Below are 24,122 nucleotides of genomic sequence, written 5' to 3'. Positions count from 1 at the left end.
TTTTGCAAAAAAAAAAATTCCCTTCGGAGCCAGGGTAAGTATCCCTTTTTGCAACTGCCAATCTAGGGCCTCTAGCCCTTTGTGGCCCTGACCCTGCAAAAGCCTGTGGGTGTGCTATAGCAGTAGTACTACATGCGCTGATACCAGGTTATGTATGAACTGCGCAGCGCAGCAGGACTCAGTTCCAGGGAGGAGCCTACAACATACCCTCAAAAAATGCTCAATGGTAGTAACAAAGCAAACGAATAACGGCGGAACGGGGGCAGAGTTCTGGCCGGGACCCTGCCGCGGAAGGGAAGCCGTAAGCCGCAGCAAGGGCAGAGACTGGGGAGGCAGTTTCCCCCCTCCGCTCTCTCCCCCGCCCCGCCGAGCGCGGCCCCTTTAAGGCCGGCGCGGCCCCGCGCATACTAAAAGCGCTGCCACCACCGCCCCGCTCCACTGTGCCGCTGTCGGTCCCGCCGCATCGCACCGCTCCTGCTATCGGCCCCGCCGCCCCCCGCCGCCGCCACCATGCCCATGTTCGCCATCCAGACCAACGTCTGCAAGGACGCCGTGCCCGACAGCCTACTGGGCGACCTCACCCAGCAGCTGGCCAAGGCCACCGGCAAGCCTGCGCAGGTGAGGGCGGGCTGCGGGGCCTGTGCTGCCGGAGGCGGAGGGCCGCGGCCCCGCGATGGGGCCGGTGGGGCTGGGGCGGGAGCGCGGCAAGCACGTGCGCGGCGGCACACGGCGCTGAGGGGAGGCCCCGGCGGGGCGGCCGCGGGCCTGCGCCCGCTCTCTTGCCCACCCGGGGCGGAGGGGCCGCGGCCGCTGAGGGGAGCGTCTGCGCACATAACGTGACTGTGGGCCCCGCTGCTCCAGGAGAAAGGGCTTATTTATGTCTGTTTCCCTCCCCCCGCGCCGGTAGCCCTCCGCAGGGGCCGAGGGAGCCGCGGCGCGGAGACAGGCCTCCCGCTGCCTCCGTCTGCGCTGCTGCCGGTCCCTAGGCCGTGCGGCTCCGGAGGGCTATCGGCCTGGCCGCCCGGAGCAGTAGCCTGACCTACAGGAAACTCGGTGCTCGAGTAGCTACAACGCTGGAGATTTTGTCAGCGCTTGTGCCCGGGAGTCGAGATTTCAGCCGCGGAGCTGTGCCAGCGGCACGTGTCGGGGAAGGGGCTGGTATCTGCCAAGCCAGCGAGTCTCGAGCAAAACTAAGTAACAGATACGGGAGCTCCCCTCCCAGCTGCCTTCTCCCTCCGAGCTGCTCCCGCTTATCCCGGCATCGGATACAGCCCCTCTTGGGCCAGACTGCTGCAGCCTGAGAAGTCAAAGCCCGATAGGGCTGAATCGCAGACAGGCTCTTAGACAGGCCCGATGGCTCAGTCAGTGATTTGAGGGTGAGAATTCCAGCACGCAAATACAGTTTTAAGGCCTTTATCTCTAGCCGCGTGCTCTTTGCTCCGTGCAGTGGCAGTGCTGTGGCAGGCAGGAGTACCCATTTTGCCTGTGGCTTTGCACAAACACAGCCTTTGTTCCTGAAGCTGAGAGCCAGGCTGGAGGATCCCCACAGCATGCTCTGCCGTGCCACCCACGTGGGCTGCAGTGCCTGAGCCTTGGAAGGGTGCAGAGGGCAGTGCTGGCGAGCTGCCTGGGCCACAACGCAGCACACAACTGCGCCTTTTAAAGTTGGTACCTAAAGCAAGTTTGTATCAGGAGGGGGAAGGTGAAATATCCTGTAACTGTTTGTTCTCTTATGACAGTACATTGCTGTGCACATCATACCTGATCAGATGATGTCCTTTGGGGGCTCCACTGATCCCTGCGCGCTCTGCAGCCTTTACAGCATTGGCAAAATAGGAGGGCAGCAGAACAAGACTTACACCAAGCTCCTGTGTGATCTGATCTCTAAGCACTTGCATGTATCTGCAGACAGGTAAGGCTGGGACATGATGTTATTAACCTTGTTTATCTGGCTCTCTGGAACGGCTTTGAAAAGTTAATTTAAAAATACAAAAAGCCAGGAATAAGTCCATGTGTTTGAGAAACTACGAAGTGATCATTTGCAGCATTTTCATGTCCAGTTAAGAGTTTGATGCCTACATCTTCCCCTTGAGAGTCCTCTGTTAAATGGCTTCCTGTTCTCAAAGTAGGGAAGAATCCCAGAGGACTGACAAGTTGTACAGTTTCTTGCCGCTGAGTTGGGATGTCCTCTGGTGATAGGAGGCTGAAAGCACAAGGGAGGAGCAGCAGCAGGCTGGAGCTGACAGGCAAAGTAGAAACAAGCAGGCTGTGAAGAGCTCCCTCGCAGGTGGCGGAGCCTTGGGAGAATGTCTGCATGCAGCAGCGAAGGACGGGAAGAACCTGCTGCCAGTGATGTGCTGGGGTTGGAAGGGAGAAGTGCAGAGCTGGCCCCGAGGGCCTGCTTGGCTTTCGTAGGGCTGCCTGTCTGTTTGACACGTGTAAAGGACTGCAGTGTTCAGAAACAAAAGGGTTTGATCTCTGGAAATTCTTGGCAGGCTGCTGACCAAAAGCTGTCTGGTGTCTGGACAGTCCCTGACCGAAGAAGAGTTTGTATTTTAAAAGAGGAAGAAAGTACAATTCCAGGGACTCTGAGGAATATTGACTGTTGGAGGCTCTACCAGAGAAGTTAGCTAGATTTCAGTAAAAATGAAGCTTGAAATTTCTTCTGAGGAATGGGAAGCACTGTTCGCTGTCCTGTTGCCTTGTCTCATTCATTACTTATATAAATGTTAATAAGGTCATTGTTTGTGTCTTCCTGTGCCTCTTCTGCAGGGTGTACATCAACTACTTCGACATGAACGCTGCCAATGTGGGCTGGAATGGCTCCACCTTTGCATAGAGCTCTCCCATCTGTCTGAAGAGGCTGCTCCTGGACCTACCCTGATCCTGCCCCTTAGCAGAGACCACTGCACAAATGCCCCTGTGTTGCATTTTGTGCACTCTCACAGATTGATGGCTCCTTGCTAGTGTGTTTAAATATTGCTGCTTCAACATTCCTCTGTTTTCTCTGTGTAGAAAGCAAATAAAGATTTAGAAGTAAGCTGTCTGGTGTAGGCTTTGGCAGGCTGGGGATGGAGTTGGGTAATCGGCAATGTATCTGTTTCACTCTGATTGCTAAAGCAAACGAAAGGAACACTTTGGGTTTGCTTCCATTTCTCAGACACGATGTTTCACAGTACAGTTAGACTGAGTGGCAGGTGCCTGACAGCACTCCAGGGTGTTTTTTTTACCTTGCTGGGCTCCAGAGGCTGTAGGTGCCTTCAGGGCTTCTTGTTGCTCTAAGGTTGTGATTGGGGTTTTGTTGGCTGTGTCCTCCATTGCCCCAGCGGAAGCAGTCCTTAGGCCAGCCCTGTGTCTGCTGCTTCAGGGAGGTTTTCCTTTAGCAAATGTGCCAGCCATGTGGGGCCAAGCAGGGAAAGGAGTGTTTTTGCTCAGTGAGTTGAAATGCTGCTATCCACACTGCTTATGCTGGCTCCCTTCAGGCAGCCAGGGGTGGCCCCTGTGCTGCGGGAGCTGTGCTGCTGTGGTAAACCTCTGTGCTCTCTGCCAACCTGTCCCCACAGTGATGCTGTGCTCTCCTCAGTGTCTCAGGGCCCTCCAGTGGGCCTCAGTGCCTCGGGGCCGGGCTCCCGCCATGCCGGGATGGGGGGACTGCGACTGAGGCACTTTTCTCCCCTCAACATTTTCCCACCGCGACCTTCCCAGCCTTCCTCCTTCTGCGCTCTCTCTTCCCCCCCCTCCGCCCTTCCCGCCTCAGCCGTCCTCCCCTCAGGCCGCGCGCGGCACCGCCCCTCCCCAGGCGGCGCGTGCCCGCCCCCGCGCCTTCTGGAGCCTTCCGCCGCTGCCCCGCGCCACGCGGACTCCGCTGACGTCATCTCCGTGCGCCCGCGCGGCGCGGCCATGGCGCTCTTCTGCATCAACAGGTACCTTCTGCTCCGGGCGCTGCCTCTCCCCGGCCCCGGCCCGGGCCCGGGCTGTCCGCGGGCGCTGGGTCCCGGCGTCCCCCCGCGGCAGGGACTCGAGCGGAGGGTGCCTGGCCGGGGGCCTGGTGGGGTCGGGCGGCTTGTGCCTGAGGAGGTCTTGTCTGGGCCGTTTCAGGTACGGCGGGGAGCAGGAGGAGGAGGGGGCCGAGGCGGAGGACCGGGCTCGGGTCCTGCTGGAGCGGCTGCGCCAGCAGGCGAAGGCCCGGCAGCTGAAGAAGAAGCAGGAGGCGCAGCCCGAGGCAGGGGAAGGCGAGCTGCCCGGAGGAGCCGGCCCAGGGGGCGCGGGGCTGAGCCCCGGCGGTGAGCCCGGGGAAGGAAGAAGAAAGAGGAAGGGGGAGAGTGAAGAGCGGTCCTGTGCGCAGGGACAGAGGAAGGTAAAGAAGAAACAACAGGCTCGCAGCTCTTCTGAAGAAAGGGCGGATGCTGAGGAGGCAGCAGATGGCAGCACTCCCTCGAGGAAGAAAGAAAATCGAAGAAAGTCGAAGGTGCAGCAAGAGAGGAATGAAGCAGGTAACAATAAACTGAGGCCATAGGGTTTCGGTTTATTGTGGTTGACAGTTCTCAACAGAAAAGTAGACTCAAGTTGCCCTTTGAGTAACTTGCCGAATTTACCTGATGGTAGATTTTGTTTTCTTCTGCTCAATATGTTCCCAAAGTAATTCCTTTTTTAGGGGAAAGCCCCATATTGCAAACTTTGAGGATCAGTTTAGTGTAAGGGAAGCATGTCACCTCAGTCTTCAGTTGCCTCCATGCCGACGAAGAAATGTTTGGCTTTTGCACTTGGATTTAGGAAGAAAGAGGAGCTTGCAAGTTATTGCTCAAGTCCTACGTTGTAAAATGTTTCCTACATCCCTTTTCTGTAACACATTCTGACCTCTGGCTTTGTATTCCTGTTATCCAAATTCCAGATTCTGAAGAAGACATCAAACAACAGGAAAACGGAAGCAACCTTAAAAGTAAATCTTTTAAAAGGAAGAAGGGAGATGAGGAAACAGAGGGAGCTGATACAAGGAAGAAAGAGAACAGTGAAAGAGCTGAAGGAAATCAAAGCACACAGGAGGAGCTGTCCTTAGCAGCCTCAGAGGAAGAGGCAAACCCTCCACCCTCCAGTTTGGTGGTTCTTGGAGACTATGACAGAAAGCCAGTGCAGAAGGTAACTAGCTTGCCTGAATTTTGGTGCTGGTCAGGAAGGAACATGCATCTTACCAGCTTATTTTATGTATGGCATTGCCTATTTGATGGCAGAAATGCTTTCTTCTCCTTTCCCCCATCTCAGGTTCAGCCCTTCTTACCGCAGTGGCTTGCTCAACCTAAACTAGTGCAAAAACGTATCAAAGATAATCTAGTTCCAATCAGAGATGTCCCAGGAATTCATCCCCGGCTGTTGAAAAAGCTGCAAATGAATGGGATAGAGTCCTTTTTTCCAGGTACCTTGATAGTGCTTTTGTTTCTTTCTAAACCGACTTACGTAGTTCCTCCAGTCTATTGCTGTGTATTTTATGTAGTCAGTGAAGTAAAATATAGAACAAAAACAAGTTTAATGCATCGAAGTGATTGTACTAGTTTTAACCCTTCATTTTCAAAGCTTTACCTAGGCTGAGTAATTGAAGTGTGTTATCTAGTCATAAACGTAGCTCCACAAAATATGATGGCTTGAAGTAATAGCTCACATGTGCCAGAAGAGGGAGGTCTTACTTGTGGCCTCCCATTTTTCCCCCTTATGCCAGGCTTGTGATTTAGTTCCTTACCTTCCACCATCTCTGCTGCTGATCGGAGCTCTCTGGGAAGCCGTTCAACTCATTAAAGCAGCAGAAAACCATTCAAGCAAAAAAAATCTGTTTGTTTTCCATTATTTTACCAGTTTTGCAAACAAGTGCGATAAATGCCAGCTCCTAAATAAGTAGAAAGCACAGCTGGAAGCAGGGATAAGGAGAGGAGGCAATGGGAGAGGAGGGAAGAAGGTGGGATCTTGGACCTTCAGTCAGTTACTTGGTCCAGCTGAGCCTGGAGGCTTAGACTGCATCAGAGACTCATCATGGTTACGTTGGAAAGCCAGCATGTGTGTTCTTTTTTAAGTATGCTGTTACATAACATTTTAATGTAAATGCTATTGCATATTTTGTCCTGGGAGATGGGGCAGGGAGAGGAAAGAGTTCCTGCATGACAGCCAAAGCTGTTGTCTGTACAGGACTATATGCTTCGGTCCTTGTATATTCTTCTGCAGTGAACTTGACTTACTCCAAAGCCTATAGCAGTTGTGCATTTTACTCCTTGGCAGATAAGGCTGCATTGCCTTGTTGCATATTCTGTGTTTATGTAAGAATAGTTTGTACTTCAATGAAAGGATGCTTACAGACAAATATTCATAGGTTTTAAATCTGCCCAGTGCCATCCTAACATGAGAATAAGAAAACAGATATGAGTTGAAAACAATATTTAACCCAGTAACGTCCTAGCTGAGCACTAGAAATAGCTGCATTCTTGGGGAGGGAAATCTTGGTATTCAGTGCTAAGCTCCCATGCGTGAGCAAGAGCCAGGTAAACCCAGATAGCCCCAGATAGCTTCTCTATTAAGAGCTGGTTTCGATTTCTTCCTCTCTTATGTCTGTAGCAACAACAGCAGAGATGTGGAAACACATTCGTTGTATATAATTGCTTTTCTGGATACACTGGTTTTAGTCCAGTTCATTAACTCTGTAGTTTATGTTTGTTTCCATTTTGTTCAGTTCAGGCAGAGGTGATTCCTGCTATTATAGAGAGTGCATCCAATGGGTATTTGATGGGGCAGGGAGGATACCGCCCCAAAGACATCTGCGTCTCAGCACCTACTGGCAGTGGTAAAACCCTGTCTTTTGTCATACCCATAGTACAGGTGAGTTTACCCCCAGTGAAATATCTGTAGGGAAAACGCTGGGGTTGCTTTTGTTCAAGTAAAACCTGAACTTAGAAGTAGGTCAAAAAGCCAAGGAATTTGTGGACACGAAGCAGCAGATTTATAGTTCAGAGCTGTCTGAGGGAGCTGTATGAGTTCACTTCATCTCAGCATCCCATTCCTTTTCTTAGACAGCAGGCACAGCATGAGTTGTTGGGAGGGTGGAGGGGAGTAAAACGGAAACATAAAACTCTATGAGGATGTGTGAAACCCACCTTTTCTCAACTAGGTTAGATACAAGAACCCCTTTCTCTCCCCACTGCTTTCAGGGACTCATTTGGCCTTTGTTTCGGCAGGTTCTGCTAGATCGAGTAGTTTGCCAAGTACGAGCTCTGGTTGTTCTGCCCACCAAAGAACTGGCACAACAGGTATGTGGCTCTTCACCGTCTCTCTGAGCAGAACTGGGCTGAGGGAAAGGCTGGTGCCGTCAATACTTTGCTTGGCTGTTCTGTGAAGCAGGTTGAAGACCTGTCAGTGGGTTTGATGTTGGTGTAATGGAACGTATTACTTTAACTGATTGCATTGTGGCTAACAAAGCCCATCTCTTTGCAGGTGAGTAAAGTGTTCAACATTTACACTGATGGGACAGGTCTGAAGGTCGTTTTGATCACTGGCCAGAAATCTTTTGCAAAGGAGCAGGAGATGCTTGTCCAGAAAAAGTAGGTTAAAAGGTCTTTTGATAAGGTGTATAGAGATTGTAAACTATTTAATCTCAGTAAGCAGAGGTCAAAATATAGGCTATTGCATCACACCATCATGCAATAATGATTTTGGATAGTGGGTTTATATGCTAGACACTGGTTGTTCTGTCTTTGTCAAAGTGCCTGCTACTACCCCTTTTTTGTGATTGTTATGTTTTACTAGATTTTTGGGGTTTTTCACCAGCTAAGTAGAATGCAAATGTTTACCTTATAGCCACAGGTACAAATGGTTGTTATGGGATTTTGCTGCAATTAAGCTTTTTTTAAGAGCAATGAAGAACGACACTTTCTGTTTAAAATGAGGCAGTGCAATGGAGAGTAGGGTTTAGTGTCCAGTACTGCCTTTGCATGCTCTCCAAAGTAAAGCATGTATTTGAATTTTATTATTTCTCAGTTAATTGAATAGTAGGAAAATCTTAAGGTCTGCTGACCAAGGATCTCTGTTACATGCTTTATGGTGTGGGGAGGAACTTACTGATGGGCTGCTTGTTCTTTCAGAGTGACAGGCTACTGCAGCCTGGCTGATATTATTGTGGCTACACCAGGGCGGCTCACAGATCACATTAGCCAGACCCCGGGGTTCAGCCTGACGCAGCTTCGCTTCCTGGTGAGTCAGCTCCACAGGTCTCCTATCTTAGTGCATTGTCCGTTACAGCTGTAATTCCTGCTTTGTTCTTGCATGGTACATAAATGTATCTCTGTTGGAACTGTTGTATGGGCCTGGTCTACACTCTGGATTGCTCAGGCAGCAGCCTCAAGATGAGGTGTTTTATTCCAACTCGTGACACCCAAGCATCCATCCCACACTTCCCCTTCTCTCTTAGTCTCTTGCAAACAATCTCAGAGTGTAAAGTCTTATCGGTCAAGGTCAGGCTAAATTAGCAGACTGTAGTAGCTTCCACCATAAGGAAGTCTGTGCAGTTACATAGTTGCAATCTTATCTAGGATATGGAGATTTTTATCTCTTATTTGGAGAGATGGATTGGATTTATGTGCAAATGAACGAGTGTGTAGTTTGAATGTCAGGCTGGTTACTGAGTCACTGAAAGAAAAGCAAGATTCAGTTTTGGGGTAGAAGTTTCTGCCTTCATTTGATAACGGTAATATTACAAAAGGAAAATAAAAGCTGCCTAATGCTAGACAGTATTTAACAAGTAGTGGTTTTTGTCCTTGTGAATTCAGATTGTAGATGAAGCTGACCGTATGATCGATGACATGCACCAGAACTGTCTGTACCAAATTGTCAAAGCTGCATTCCAAGTAGAAAATGACTCTGGCTCCAGCATGCTTTTTCAGAGGACCAAACCAGGGCCTATAACAGCAGCCAGGTACGTTGCCAAATGAGTTTCTTTGAACTGGTAGCACAGACACCAGCACCTAGATGCCACTGCCCTGCTTCACAGTACTCCCTTACAGGCACTCCCAAAGCTTGCTTACTCTGAGAAATGTCTGCCCAAGTAAGGCAGCTGCTTTTTCAAAGCTTGAAAGGCAGGCAGTGAACAGCTGATACTAGAGGATGTCTTTTAGACTGAAACCTAAGTATTGTATTCTCCAAGCTTTCCTTAAATAGACTAAAGGAGCACCAAAAGAGTGCACAGATATTGCAAGTCTGTGATTCATTTGCACAGTGACTATAGTAATGCCCTCTGGCAAGCTGAGTAATGGATTTGAAGGAAAACTCTTGGAACTATCTATTTGCAGCTGCTGTTTTCATACAGCATGGTAGCGATGTGTCAGAAACTGAGATCAGCAACCAAGGAAGGAAGTAACTAGAAGGAGAACACGGGTAACTAGGATGCAAGGATGTGTGCAGGGGTAACGGATGCAGTTTGTGCACTTGGTTGACAATGCTGATCAATTCTGTCTGTGAACTCCACCATAAAACAAGGGTGGAAGAGAACCTGCAGGAAAAGAGTATGAAAAAGTGTTAATTGCTTCCCTCATAACATCATCTGAAGGCATTTGTGGAGGAACTCCTTTGCTTCATCATCAAAGCTCAGTTTCTGTGTGCTGTTTATTTCAGCTCCTGCTATCCTCAGATACCCTTACAGAAACTGCTGTTTTCAGCCACGCTAACCCAGGACCCAGAGAAACTGCAGCAGCTGAACTTATTCCAGCCTCGCCTCTTCACGTCTGTCTATTCCGAGAAAGAAACACTCGGAGATGGAACAGAGACTGAACAAAATACTAACAAGAAATACACACTCCCTGAGGGGCTATCGGTATGACATTAATTCTCTTGAATAAATTATACTTGAAGATTCATTTAACTCTGGAGTATCTAGTTATGTTTTTATCCTATAAACAAATATGTCTTCCCTGTGATTCCTTGCATTACAGAGGTGCTGGGCAAAAGTGGCTTTGGGATTATTTATGGCCCAGAGAGCTCTACCTCTGTACATTTGTTTTCTCATTACTTAGTGTTCATTTGGTTAAGACTGGAATTTTAATTTTTTTCTTTAATTAAACTCTATTCATGGAGAATTAAGTTTACCGGCAATGGGGAGTGGAGACATGAAGTAATGTAGTAGCACTTATCAGCTGTCCACAAGTATAACATGCAATTCAAGGCATGTAGATACAGGTCACCCTGTAGACAAGAAGGTAGTGCGTGTTGTTACTTGCCGTGGAGAAGTGAGAACCTTAGAACAGCACAGGTCTCTTGTCTCTACCTTGTGTTGTATCCTCCCAGCCTGTGACTGTGACTTGTTCCAAAGGGGCTGGCGCTGTGGGATCTGGTTTTGCTGCTATTAGTTGCAAAACATCTAAGCCTATGTGGGTCATGGAAAGGTAGTGGGTTTCGGAGAAGATAGCCTTGGCAAGAAGTAATTTTTCTGTCTGAACTTCTTCCCTGTCGACTGCAGCAATGTTATGTGCCTTGTGACTTGAATTCCAAGCCTTTGCTCCTCTTGCATTTCATGCTGACGATGAAATTTACCCGCGTGTTGTGCTTTACCAACTCCAGGGAAGCTTCTCACAGGTGAATATATTAATGAGATCACTATAGCAGGTATCTGTCAAGTAATGTTACAGAGATAATGAAGTGACTGTTTCTATCCCATTTACCTACAGATTGTTCCTGCTGGTTCAAGCCTTTGGTGGTGTCCCTGTGGCTGAATTTTCTTCTCGGTTACCTCCAAATGAGAGACAGAGAACCATGAAGGAATTTGAACAAGGAAAAATACAACTGTGAGCATCTTAAATTAGTTTCCTGCATGTCTTCCAGCATAGGCTATTTCCACTGTGAAAAGCTAGGTAGAACCAAGAACAGAGTTAAATGGGGTCCTCTGTAAAACCGAGTGTGCAGGAACCAACTTGCAGAATGGGCATGAGACTTGGACTTGTGACTTTTGAATTGTTTACCCCACATGTAACTTGGCCTGCTCCAATCTAGCTGTAATCTGAATTTCTGTGTGTTGTTTTATAACAAGCAGTAAATCTAACTGCTTGTTCATACAGTTGCCCAAAACACATACAGTTCTGAAAATCTTAAGTTTAATGTGTGTGCTTGGCGTCTTGCACTTGTAGGAAGAAAATGGATGTTGGTGCTAGAACTATGTATAGCATTAGTGCTTCCTACCAAAGAAATCCCTGGTCAGACTGGCATACAGATTTACTTCTATCCATGTGTTTGATTTGCTTTGTGATTTTGGTAGTTATATGGGATTGCATCTGTGGCATATCTCTGAGAAGATGGTAAATACTTATTTTCTGGATTTTCTTTTTATCTAAACCCGGTGTTTAATTTCCTCCTTGACTACTGGAATTTCTTACCTTGCTGTCTGTGTTCAGTGCCTTTATGGAATGTTCAGGTAGCTTACAGGTTTGTAACCTCTGATGTGGTGGGAGCCATCTGGCTTAGTGTCGCGTGCTTGGAGAACCTGGAAACACCCAGTAACTTTTAATGCACAACAGTAGGTGACAAGCCTGGAGTGATGCTTGGAGGTCTGCGGGCAGCTAGGAATGACAGTGACAATAAGGAGTGACTTACAATGTTGCTGTCATGCTCAGAGGTCAGAGGCTGGCTGCCCACTTTGAACAGAGATTGGCGAGAGTTGTGTTGTGTTTCACTTGTGTGTGTAGTGGAAGAGATGTTGCCTGAAAATGACTGTATATACATTTAAAACCAGGTTGATCAGCACAGATGCCACTGCACGAGGGATTGACGTTAAAGGAGTGAATTATGTAATAAACTATGATGCGCCGCAGTTCATCAGGACGTATATTCACCGGTAAGACAACTAAGAACAAAAGGAAGATGTCTGAGCTTTGTTTACTTTGAAAGATTTAGCGAAGGTGACATGCACTTAAAGGGGTTTTTAGCTTCGGAAATTTTTCACTTTAATATGCAAATAGCTTTCTAACCAAAATTAAGCCCGTAGCATCACCAGATTAATGCAGTATTGAAACAGAGACTAGCACCCTACTATAGAAAATGTGTTTTGCAGAAGATAGAAATACTGTCATGGACAGCATTGAATATTGGGTTTCTAGATGTTCAGAAAACTGCAGCGGCTCAGCAGCTGTGGACGAGCCCTTTGTAACGTACGGCTAGTCCTGCTGTGCTAACCTCAAAAAATTCAGAATCAGGCTTTCTTAAATCTGGAGAATTTCAGAATCAGACTCTTGGAGCTGATAATGGCAGTGACTGTGTGGCTAAACTGACTTGACGCTACTTTTTCCATTTTCAGAGTTGGAAGAACTGCTCGTGCAGGAAGAGTGGGTGTCGCTTTCAGCTTGGTTCTTAGAGTTCAGGTATGTCGTTGGTGTGGGATTCATTTGATAAGGATGCATGCAGGGGCATAAGGAAGATAAGGCTCATACTGCTTCCCACCTTTTCCAGTCAGCTGAGCTTTGTACTTGGAATCTTCAATTATTTCCTGACTAGGCAGCATGTTCCAAAATGTGCTCATTTTCTCGCTGATAGGCAGTGCAGTGCCTCATCACCTGTGTCGTCTTATGCAGGAACGTAGGTTTCTGCGGATGTTGAAGGATGCCGGCATCCAAGACATAAAGAAGCAGCCAGTGAAGGGCAACTCACTAAAGCCGTTGGTGCAGCAATATGAGGAAGCTCTGTGTAAGCTTGAGAAGACAGTCAAGGTAATTGAAACAGGGAAGAAAATTAAAAAAACAAACTACAGCTTCCACAGTTTATTGCAACTCATGACTAGCACAAGTATTAGTGTACAAGATTCTTTCCTTCCTTTAACTGAGACATTTCCATTTCAGCGTGAAGGCAGCATTTGTGGGTGCATCATTATGAAATACTCAGAAAGGGTGGGGAGGGGAAAAAGAGGTTTTCTGTTAAAAGAAAGGTAGGCAGCATCCCTAGAGGTACAAAAGACATGTAGACATGGTCCTTAGGGACATGGTTTAGTGGTGGACTTGGCAGTGTTAGGTTATGGTCGGACTCAATCTTAAGGGTCTTTTCCAACTTAAATGATTCTATGATTCTATTCTATGATTTGTGGTGTTTCCTTTTCTGTTCTGCCTTTCTCTTTACCTCTGGAGCTGAGATTTTGTCAACTATCCAGAGGAAGGCAAACAAAATGCAGAGATTGTCATAATAGAGTTTTAAGACTGTAATTTACAGCTATGCTGACTAGAAGTTGGGTATTCCAAGCCAGGAAAGCATTTTCCGCAGGCCCTCCTTTATACACCAGTGGGAAGGTTGAGAGCTTTCAAACAGAAGCAAGGTAGCATTTAGCTTGCCGGATGGGTAGAGTAGGGATCCATAATAGACCCTCTGTGCTGTATGATTTGGGCAAGTGTTCTACTCTGTAATTGAGGGACTCCTGACAAACATCTGTCCTTGAGAAAATGATGACTTTGAGCTGCGGACTAGCAATGTTTGCAAACTGGGGCAGAAAGGATTATTAAATTGTCCCATTGCTCCCCGAAGTCCCTTCTGTGTGACTCTGAGACAGGGGCATCTTCAGTCACCTTCTGAACTTTAATTTTGAACAGAATGAGCGAGCACAGAAACGAGCCTGAATGAATGGAAGCTGAGAAGGTCGTGTTCCGTGGCACTGAAGCTGCTAAGTGGGATGGGTCATGGACTGCTACCCAGCATGGTAACAATGAGACATGGTTTCTGAATAGAGCTGAACGGTTGGCTCCTCAACCTTATCTCATCTGAAGTCAGCTATTACAGGCCTTGTTCCCCTTTCAAAGACACTGCGAACGGAGTTCAGTTACTGGTTTAAAAAAAAAAAAGTATTAATTTTTAAGATACAGTTGATTTGAAGATGACTTTGCATCATATCCTACGGGCATATGTAAAACTACCACCAGTGAAGAGAAGAGCCATTACACAGCTCTTGAGCGTGGGCCTGGTGGGACTGCTGGTCTCCAAAGGTGAGAGCTATGAACTGGGATGACTTCCAGCTCTGTCTGCAAATGCATAAACACCTATACAGTGCCTATAGCAGAAGTGTGTTTGAAGAGCTGCTCTAGGCTGAAGTGACTGCAACTTTTAAATAAATATTATATATGTATTTTTAAAACAGAGTCTAATAAAGATTCCTGGGTACAAGGATGGAGATAGTGTTGAAGGGATTTTTCACTTCTGTGGTCTTGTGCCTTTCTTGTCTTTTTCTTGCCTATGTCGTTTCTTTCCACCATTCAGTATCAGTGGTAACAGCAAGTGTTATTAAGTGTTAGGTTGCTGTTAATGCAGACTGAAATGTCTGATGTCTAATATGAATATACTGGAGTCAGCTAGTATTGGTGCAAGCCATCAATCTGTATTTGACACATGCCACTGGTATTTTTAGCTGCCCCTGGCAGAGGGCTTGGACCATCATGTAGCTGCAGGCTGCAGCTCCCCTCCAAGACTCAGCAGGAACTGCCCCAGCTCTGGTTTCTGTTTTGTAAAACAAGATTAATGTACACTCGTATTAGCAATACAGTATTGGAGCACAGTGAAGTGGTGGGAATGCTGGAGAGATGGGTGTCGGAAGGGTGGTTGCATCTGGTAAAGCAGGAGCAGCGTGGGGTTGTTTTACAGCGGTGGAGTGGTGTGTGTCTTCTGCGGGAAAGGGGAAGTCCTCGGGCAAGAGCTGTGAGCCCCCATGAGCAAAACAAGGATCTGCCTCTTCTGCACCTGCAGCCCATCAGCCTCGCTTCGGTTTTCCTTACCGTTAAGCAATCAAGGGCACGTGCTGAGACAAGCCCGAGCTGAAACGGGAGGTGGCACCGTCTGGTTGGAACGGTGCCCTGAAGAACTGCCCTCGCCCCACTCCTTTGAAACCACCCGGCGCAGCGCTGCCCCCCGGGCCCGAGCAGTCCTCTGAGCCGCCGTCCCTCGGCTGAGGACCCGCGCCGGGGCCGAAGGCGGAGGGCGGGAGCCCCGGGGCCTCCCCGGGCGGGGCGCGGTTCCGGAGGGGGCTGTTGCGCTCCGCCCCCGCGGGAGGGCCCTGCGCTGCTCCGCCCCGCCCCGCCCGCGGAGCGCGGGGGCACCGGGCCGGGCCGGGGCGGGCGGCGGCGGCAGCAGGATGGGGCTGGAGCTGTACCTGGACCTGCTCTCGCAGCCCTGCCGGGCGCTCTACCTCTTCGCCCGCAGCAACAACATCCCCTTCGAGTTCAAGCACGTGGAGCTGATGAAGGGTGAGCGGGGCCGGGGGGTGGCGGGGCCGGGGGGCGGCCCCGGGGTTAGCCGGGCGCCCCGCTGCTCGCCCCGCTGCTGCGCACGGCCGCGCTGGGGCCCCGGGCTCCCCTCGCCGCTCCCGGAGAAGCTGCTCGTTACCAGCCCGCGGCCCCGGCCGGGTTCCTCACACCCCGTCGGTGCCAGGTGCTGCGGGAGGGTGGGGCGGCCCTCCGGCTGCGGAGATACGCCGAAAACAAAACCCCGTTTCCTAAAGGAACCCTGACTTTTAAGCGGCAGTCCCGGTGCCTGCGCTCCTCTGCAGCAAATACGACTCTGCGAAGGCGTGCGATATCTTTTATATCGGCCCCGCCCCAGCAGAAAACGGGTCTCTGAAAAAAGGAACGCTTTTCTGAGAAGCAGCGCTCAGGAGGTGCTAGGGCTGAGGCCATTCCCCATTTAGATGGGAAACAACAAAGCAACAGAGATGGGACGTTCACGTATGGGCGAGGACAGCCGAGGCGTGTGGTTCTTGCTCTCTAATTCAACTTCCTCAGAAAACTTTGCGCTCCGGTAAGCAGCAGCGGTTGCTGCAGAGCGGCCTTTCCCCTCTTAGCAGGGGTTAACAGCCCCGTGGGAAGGATCCTCATGCCCAGAGCCCGCTGATGTCCCCCGGGTAGAGGTGGGGCAGGACAGCCAGCCACCCCTTTGGGTATTCCACTGGGTCAAGCTGTTTGTGGTCCAGTTCTTTTGAGAGGGTTGAGGACGGGCCTGCAAAGACAGTGAAGGCAGTGGGGCAAGACAGCGCAGCCACCGGGGATCTGAACGCTGAGAAACGAAGAAGGGAAGGTGGTTTAGTTTGTATTAGAACCAACTGATAATCGGTAGGATCCTGCCCAGGAGGTATCATGGGTTTTCACCAAAGGATGCCCAAAGATCCGTATCTCCTTTCTTTGCAACTGAAGTGATAAAAACTATCCTTCAACCTTTCCAGAACTCTGCTGGATTTGAAATTAAGATAATTGGTATTGGGCATAAAAATGCCTTGGTAAGTAATGCTTAAAAACAATGAAAGATGAGAAGGCTTCTGGGACTGAAATTGATAAAGGAACAGAAGAAGCTCCAGCCTGTGATTCAAAGAAACCTCAGGCGTGCTGTGGTTTAGTTTCTGGGTGTTCCCCTGCACACCTAAGCTGTGCATTGATTGCACCTTACTGCGGCTTTCCTCTGACCTGTCTTAGTAGGAAAAATTATTGCTATTGTTTGTAGCTGGGGGCAGGCTCATCTAGTGTCCTTCCCCTTCTTTCCCAATAAATAAACTGTTGTGGCGAGACACGTGTGCAAAGGAGAGGAGCCTGGCAGGCAAGCAACGAGAGCATCAGGGAGAATGGAACAACTGAAATACAGGTATCGGGAACTGAGAGGAAGGAAAGTGAACTAAACCACAGTTACCCAGTGATCTGTGCCCCGTGGCACCAGCGCTTGCTTTTGGTCAGTGGATTTAAGATGGGTAATTTGGCTTACGGGAATGCTAGAGGTGCGTCCCATTCCTGCAGAGTGTGCTCACCTCCCATGCCGTGGGGAAGCATTCCTGGTACCTGCAGCTGGAGTAGCTCGGCATCCAGCTGCTCGGCAGACAGGTATGGGCACACTGGCGCCCGACTGAGCACTCACTCAGCGATACGGTGCAGGCGGCCTCGCTGCACTACTACCGTCACTGCACGGTGTGTAAGGACCAGGTGAGGGAACATATACTCAGATCTGAGCTGGGGAGTTAAATGTGTCCCGCCAGAAAAGCTCTTGGGCCCCCGGTAGGGTAGGTCTCAAGGAAATGGATAGAAAGAGTGAGAAGAGATAGAAATCACACGACACTCCAGAAACACCCGAGGACCTGGAATCTGCACGCCGTGTATAGGAAATCCCAGTGTCTTTTTGAAAGGGGGTGGGGGAGACAGTCTGTGACAGCCAAGTGACAGGGGAATGGTCACAAATCAGGTTTACCAAGTACGGGGAAAACTAAAACCATTTCCAGAGCATCTCCTTTGGCACAGAGGTTCTCAGGTGACTCACGCAGCAGGACATGGCGCAGGGTTAGACGTTGAAGGAGCTTGGATACAGAGGTACGCATGTATGACTGAAGCCAGGGACTGGAAAAGGCTGGCATGAACAAGTCACATAAAATAAGGCTTCTGGAACTGGGTTCACATGTAATGAAGCATGCTGAGACCTCAGATGAACAAAGCATCTTCTGTCAGGTTCACTCTGTGTGCCTTTCGGGCCGGGAGGGGCTAAAATAGCTTGAAAGCAAACTGAGATCCCTATTTGCTGTGATGAAGGATATGCAAAACCCACAGAAAGAGCTGATTGATAGGTTTGTAATAAAGTACCCATGGCTTTAAATGGAATCATAGAAATTTATTTTCATCTGCCGACTAAAAAGAGAGTTGAATATAAATTACATTATCTTCCAGAAAAAAAAAAAACCAAACCTTGTTTTCTCACTGTCCTTGGGGTTCATGTTTCTGATACCGAGATCCCTTTCCTCCAAGGCACTCGGTGTTCACTCTGGGTTTGTACAGGACAGGTACCTCCAGGCACAAACTTAGAGCTGATGGAACCCTGAGTTGACAAGCGCTGTTGGTATGAAAGGACTCTTAACCATTCTGACCTTCGTCGAGAGGTTGTTCTGGTATGCAGACAATAAGCAAGCAAGCTGACATCATAGGGCAAACCCTGTATTCACCCTGCAGCACTTTTTGATTGCTTATACACTTAAACAAGTCTGTATTTGTACAATCAAAATCAGGAACTTGAGGCCAGCTGGTCCCCATAGGCTCCTCAGGGGTTTGCAGACAGGTCCTGAGCACCACCGCCAAGTAAAACCTCATTTCCCTCCTCAGGGCAGCACAGGACGGAGGAGTTCCGGAAGGTGAATGTCCTGATGAAGGTGCCCGCGCTGAGGGACGGTTCTTTCACCTTAGCAGAGAGGTGAGGCTCAAATAAGCTCAAACTCCTACTGCAGTATTGTTCATCCTAATGCTTGGATTCTGGCAGTGCACTGTTTGGTCTCTACTGGGACTCCAGCCCAGACAGTTGTTTGCCTCCTTCCTATCTGTTCCATTTGTACATAAAATAAACCCATGTTTCAAGAGAAGCTTTCTCATGTAAGCAACTCAAATAGCATTGACTGTGCAAAGAGCTGTGAGCTGCTGCTTGGAGCTAGCTTGTGTGTAGGCAATGTTCCTAAGCCAAAATACCTGTCCGTGTGTCCTCCTGCTCTCTGCCTTCAGCTGGAGGCTGTAGTTCAGTGCAGTAAATCTGACGCAAGGCACCCACTGCTGGATGGCCAGGCAATACAAGGCTCTGATTTGGTATAAACTCATTCTGTGGCTCGTATTTGCTCAAAAATGTTGATGGGGTAACTGTACCAGCAGGCCACGTCTGTCTCGCTGGGCTGACGTATCAGAATCGCTGTCCACAAGCAGCTGCTCAGCTCTCTCATGTGCTGTGCCTAGCTGGCAATTGTGTGTCCTGCACTTCTGCCTGACTCAGATCAGGTTTGTATTGCTGCTGCTCCAGCAGTGCAAAATGTGGGGCAAGAAGAAAGGATGAGGTGCTTTAATCTCGGATCATCAGCTCACCGGTCTGCCTCGCTCTCTGGGCAGCATTGCAATCCTCCTGTACCTGGCCCGGAAATTCAAGACTCCTGATCACTGGTACCCGTCTGACCTGCAGAAAAGGGCTAGGGTTGATGAGTACCTGTCATGGCAGCACGTCAACATTCGTGGGAAGGGGAGCAAGCTGTTCTTAACTAAGGTAAGACCATTATATACCAAAAACTAAGTGCTAAGAGCTGTGAGTGCTATGGCCCAGGAAGCACCTCCTGTGTGCAGGGCCTTTCTAAGCAAATGTACAAGCCAGGTGACACATAGGAACAAAACTAGATCTGGAATTGACGTACCTGCTCAGCCGAGCCTAACTGAAGTGACCCAAATACTTCATGCTGCAGCCACAGCTCTGTGCATGCACTGAGATCCAGAGCAAATTCGTCCTGGGTGAGCAGCTAACGCCAGACACCGCTCACTGCCTTCTGCCCAGCTTCATGGAAAGAACGAACCTCCCATTGGAAAACAAAACGCAGCTGCTGGCAGATGATGTAGCCTTCCCTTGAGAGGAGACTCTCACAGTTGAAATTTCAGACTTTCTAGGGAGGAGACAAGGATGGGCAGGAATTAATGACTGACATTAATGTTAATCTGCCAAAGGAGATTAGCAGTACCAGTTGTTCTCGTGCGTGGCTGGTGAGGGATCCTTAGAAGAAGGCACTGGGAGGGTGTGGACTAAGTTTAGAAGGAAATATGTAAAAAGCAACTTGTTTCTTCTCCCTGCCAGGTGCTGCTGCCTCTCCTCACAGGCCAGCCACTTCCTCCAGAGAAACTGGAAGGTGTTACTGAAGAGCTGAACGTTGTCCTGAAGCAGTTTGAGGAGAAGTTCTTGCAGGACAAGCCCTTCATTGCAGGCAGTGAGATCTCCCTGGCAGACCTGGTAGCACTGGTGGAGCTCATGCAGGTGAGCATCAGCCGCAATGCTGTTGGATATGCAAGCTGGGTTCCCGGCAGGCCAGGCCAAGGTGTGACTGCTGCACCACCACCTCTTTAATGGCAGATCTTTCTTTCTGCAGTTAACTCTTTAGTGGAGTTAAATCTTGTTCCTTTTTGACTTTGACCATAATTGAGTTTGCCAGGGAACACCTACTCCGAGACAGTTCTCTCTATAGAAGTATGGACAAAATTCCTCAGAAAAAAGATAAATTACAAACTAGGCAGAGAAAGTACAGATATTTGGAAGAGATGTGTCGATGTGCATGGACCTCCGTGTTCTGCATTAGGCAGTTCTTGGGTTAGCCTTGGCAGTGCTCTTTCGCTGCACGTCCCAGGGGACAGCAGCTGCTGAGGATGACACCACTTGCTTCCTATGAGCTAAGAACCAGAGATGAACTCCACCTAATGTGATGACTGCCTGCTGCCTTGAGCCAAAAGCATATCTGTGCTTCATTGTGGTCCCATCCCTGGCAAATGCATTGTTTGACTCACTCCCGGGTTCTCTTGCCCTCTCTCTGCAGCCTGTAGGTGCTGGCTACAACCTCTTTGAGGAGAGGCCGAAGTTAGCAGAGTGGCGCAGGCGGGTGGAAGAAGCGGTGGGGAAGCAGCTCTTCCAGGAAGCCCATGAGGGGATCTTGAATGCCAAGAACTTGACCGCTGATAAGATTGCACCCGAACTGCTGGAGCATTTCAAGCACCAGCTCCTAAAGCAGGCCAGCCAGAATTAGGGGCTTATACTCTTAAGTAAAATGGATTATTTTGTGCAGGCTTTTTGCAGTATTTCAGCATTTCTTCTAAAAATCATACAGAAACACCATGCCACAAAATGCACTTCAATCACAGCCTTTCCGCAACTTAGAAGGGAAGAAAACTACATCTTAGACTGCAGTGAGCTGCTTTCCCCTCTTGTCCACTACAGGTATATGAGCTGTAGCCCTATAGGCTTTTCTTTCTTGCTCCAGCACCACTGGATCTGCTTGAGGACAGAGGTTATTCGGTCCACGTGGGAACTGGGGCCAGTCAGAACTGCCCTTTCCATCCCCGTTTTGAGTTTTCCGGGTCGCAGCACCATAGAAGGGACAAAGGTTTCTTGAGGGTATGGCAGAGCAGATCTGTCTGAAACAAGGAAAAATCATTGAAAATGGCTTTCACTTTGCAACATGCTCAGTGGGAAGATTTTTGCTCTTTAGTAGAGACCGGTCAGGACGCAGCCCTTGGTGGGGACCCTGCCAGGGCTCTTAGAGCACCTGGCCACTAGAGGCTGCTGCGTCACCCGTGGGAGCAAAGGGACACGGTGCCTAGGAGCGGGGCGGCTGTGCGGGTACCCAAGTGGGGCCTCCAGCTTCTGGGAAGGACGGGGTTAGTCCCGTGAATAAAAATCCTCAACCATAGACTCATGCTATACTTTACAAAGAACAGCCTGCACAGCTGAGAAAAGCTGCTTTTCTAGGCGAAGCTGCTCCCTCTGCAAACAGTATCGGTGCTCTTGTTCCTTTCCAGAGAGCAGCTTTGGCAGCTCGGTGGAAGCCATTCCAGCCAGGCTCTCTCCGCTGATGAGCGCTGCCGTGGCTGGGCATTGCTGGCAGAGGAAGCTGTGCTGGCCAGCCCCGGGGTGAGGGGAGCGCGCAGTATATGAGCTGAGTAATGCCTCAAATACAGTTAATGTTCCACTACTCTTCTGTCGGGTCAGATTCACCAGTAAAGTTAATGGTTACACTTGCCATGCATTGTAGCTCTGTTTGGATTTGTAAACAGGATTTGGAAGGAAGCGGCCACTGATTGATCCCCCACACCTGTGCAGCACCCTTCGCAACCTCTCGCCTGTGTCCCTTTGTACCCTTCCTGCCTTCCTCTCCTCCTGTCCCTGTGACCTTTCATTTCCAGGTATGAGCCGTGAGGAGGGTTTCAGTTTGCAGAACTGGTTTTTTCCCTCCTTGTTAAGCTCTGGTTGTATCTGGAAGTCCGTTTGCCTCTGCTGGCTGGTTACACCATCCGCGGAAATGGCTGCGTAGTAGCTGGGTGTGAGATGTCAGTCATCTTAATGCAAGTCAAGTTACTACAGTGCTCAGAAAAGGTGAAAGTAGCTGCTCAAACCAGTCTCACACATCCTTTCAGCTGGACCTACTGGTTTTGGGGAATGAGCCAGCTGGCTCTTTTGCATTTGTTTCCTGAGTAAACCTGCCCTTCAGTTCAAAAGGGCACCACGAACCACAGCTTGCAACGCCTGTCCCTGTGGGCTGAGCTAAAGCAGCCAAGCAGGCCAGTCCCTTTTACCTTCCGTTCTTCCAACCTGCAGGAAATCCTAAATGTCAGCGGTAAAAAAGCAGTTTTGCCCCAAAACTTTCTCAGTTTCAGTGCTGACACAGGCAGAGGATATTTGTCTTCTTACCCTATTTTTTTAATGTAAGTTTGTCGAGGAGAGGCTGTTGCACTCCAGTTGGCAAAGTTGGTGACAGCAGCTTTCTTCTCGCCCTGAGAGTGCTTGAATCTTGCGTGGTTGGTGCCTGAGCAGCAACCCCTCTAGAAGCTGCATTGCTGCTCTGCTGTAGCAGCTTGCCTGCAGTGCTAAACCTAAAGACAAAGGCCTGTTTACGCTGTACCGCCAACCACTTCCTTTCCTCTATAACTGGCAGCTTACCACAGCCACCAGCTGGGCTTCTGCACACCACTGGAATAAAGCAGGTGCTTCTTTGCTCCCTCACTAATGTTGCCCAACCTCGCTGCACGCTCTCCTGTTGGCACATTTGTACTTTGCCTAACTTCCAGATTCCTGACATCCAACTTCTCCCTTTTTTGTAGAGAGCAAACTTCCCCCTACCAGCACAATAAATTCCTCACGCAGCTTCTGTTCAAGTATAAGCAGAGCAGAGAAAGCATCAAAACCAAGAGCCTAATCTATAGAATGCTAATCTTGACACACCTCTGCTTGGTAGCAGAGCCCTTCTTGATGCACATCTCCCTGCAGAATCTCAAGATAGGGCTGCTGTGCATGCAAAACCGTTGCATGAGCCAAAGCAAATAGTGTCTTTTTTTTTTTTTTATTTATGATACTTGCAGCACAAGAGCTCCATGTAAGAAAGTATTGAGCCAATTTTCTGCTTGTTTGAATAAGGCACAAGTTCCTTAAACGTCACCCATTGTGTGCTCTTGCAAAGACGTCCACCTTCAAAAACAAGTTGGAACTATGTTCAGAGCTCGTTGTCTGGCGCTCCTTCACTGCCAGTGTCACAAAGGATAAACACACTGATCGGCTACCGCCTCGCTCCAGCACAGTCGTGGTGACAGGAGGAGATTTTAAATTGTTTTCACCATGGTCTTCTCTGTCAGCTCTAAGCCCATCTGAACTGTAGGTTCACTCTCCCAATGCTGCTGTGTGTGCAGTGACCAGTGGCCTTTTGGGCCACGCAGGACAAAACACCTCCCCAGAGTAACTCCTTGCATGGCAATAGAGTTGTACAACAGATAAATCTGCCTTGCTGTTTTTTTCGCTCTAAATCACAGAGATAAGGCATCTCATCCTTGTACTTTGCCTTTTGCTGTCCCTCCACCTCCCCCATTTTGTTCATTTGTGTCATTTGATCTTGGCTGGTTCCAGCTCCTAGACCGAGAGCCCCGAGAGCTGCCTGCCAAAACCCAACAGGTTGTGCAAGAGTTTTGCTTGCCTCAGTGCAAGGTCTGTTCGGTGTCCACTCCCCTTTCAGCTGAATATGGAGAGGGATTACACCTCCAGTGACAGTATAATGTGCTCTTCTGATTCAATTTCCTCAATTCTTGCCAGGGGCTATTTGGAAATAGGTGAGAGCCTGTGATTTCTAGAGTAAAATGAAGCTGGGATATGCAAAATGGGGGAATGTTTAAAAAACAGATACACAGCCTGAGACATTTTCTAAACGATTAAGAAATAAACTGCAAAACTTACTGCATTTTTACTGTGTTGTTCCTGTTTCCAAAAAGCTGATAGACAAAGTACAGGGAGGAAAAATGGCCTTTGAGGTGATGGACCAGATGAAAATACAGTGCTAGAAGCACTAGCCTAGAGCCAGGAATAATGCAGTCAAATGTCATATACCACGACCAGATAAAAATATCTCTTTGGTTGTGTGGGCTGTGCAGTACAGTCAGCAAATTGGAGAAAAACTTAAGGAAGGAACATTTCCAGGAGGCACATGAAAAGATCTTTGAAGTCCAGATAGGACTAATGGATCAACTGAACCATAAATAAAGGAGCAAAGCAAACCCACACCATTAATCTTGCTACCCACCACTGAGATCAATGACTGTTTCTCAGTGACATCTCAGAGTAGGGACATGCAACCCTTT

At 48.9% G+C, this 24,122-nt stretch overlaps 3 protein-coding genes across 3 annotated transcripts; all 3 read left to right on the top strand.

Annotated features, from left to right (window-relative positions):
- The first annotated feature begins 464 nt into the window (after positions 1–464).
- On the top strand, positions 465–3,040 carry LOC104252913 (macrophage migration inhibitory factor). The gene is made up of 3 exons (XM_059827838.1): positions 465–618; positions 1,740–1,912; positions 2,773–3,040. The coding sequence occupies exons 1-3, from the start codon at positions 511–513 to the stop codon at positions 2,837–2,839; spliced, it is 348 nt and encodes a 115-aa protein (XP_059683821.1). The 5' UTR covers positions 465–510; the 3' UTR covers positions 2,840–3,040.
- An 860-nt stretch (positions 3,041–3,900) lies between these two features.
- On the top strand, positions 3,901–14,146 carry DDX51 (DEAD-box helicase 51). Its single transcript, XM_059827744.1, has 16 exons — positions 3,901–3,923; positions 4,099–4,493; positions 4,886–5,136; positions 5,260–5,410; positions 6,710–6,855; positions 7,212–7,283; positions 7,468–7,574; positions 8,115–8,223; positions 8,799–8,944; positions 9,640–9,838; positions 10,481–10,596; positions 10,689–10,805; positions 11,747–11,848; positions 12,308–12,371; positions 12,582–12,716; positions 13,584–14,146. Exons 1-16 carry the CDS (start codon positions 3,901–3,903, stop codon positions 13,608–13,610), a joined length of 2,160 nt encoding a protein of 719 aa, XP_059683727.1. The 3' UTR covers positions 13,611–14,146.
- A 961-nt stretch (positions 14,147–15,107) lies between these two features.
- GSTT2B (glutathione S-transferase theta 2B) lies at positions 15,108–23,725 on the top strand. The gene is made up of 5 exons (XM_059827586.1): positions 15,108–15,224; positions 18,102–18,189; positions 18,867–19,017; positions 19,594–19,770; positions 20,324–23,725. The coding sequence occupies exons 1-5, from the start codon at positions 15,113–15,115 to the stop codon at positions 20,528–20,530; spliced, it is 735 nt and encodes a 244-aa protein (XP_059683569.1). The 5' UTR covers positions 15,108–15,112; the 3' UTR covers positions 20,531–23,725.
- Positions 23,726–24,122: the final 397 nt, after the last annotated feature.

The sequence above is a fragment of the Gavia stellata genome, chromosome 21, assembly GCF_030936135.1.
Source record: "Gavia stellata isolate bGavSte3 chromosome 21, bGavSte3.hap2, whole genome shotgun sequence".
NCBI lineage: Eukaryota > Metazoa > Chordata > Aves > Gaviiformes > Gaviidae > Gavia > Gavia stellata.
The sequence above is the reverse complement of the archived record's forward strand: the minus strand, read 5'-3'. Positions and strand labels throughout refer to the sequence as shown.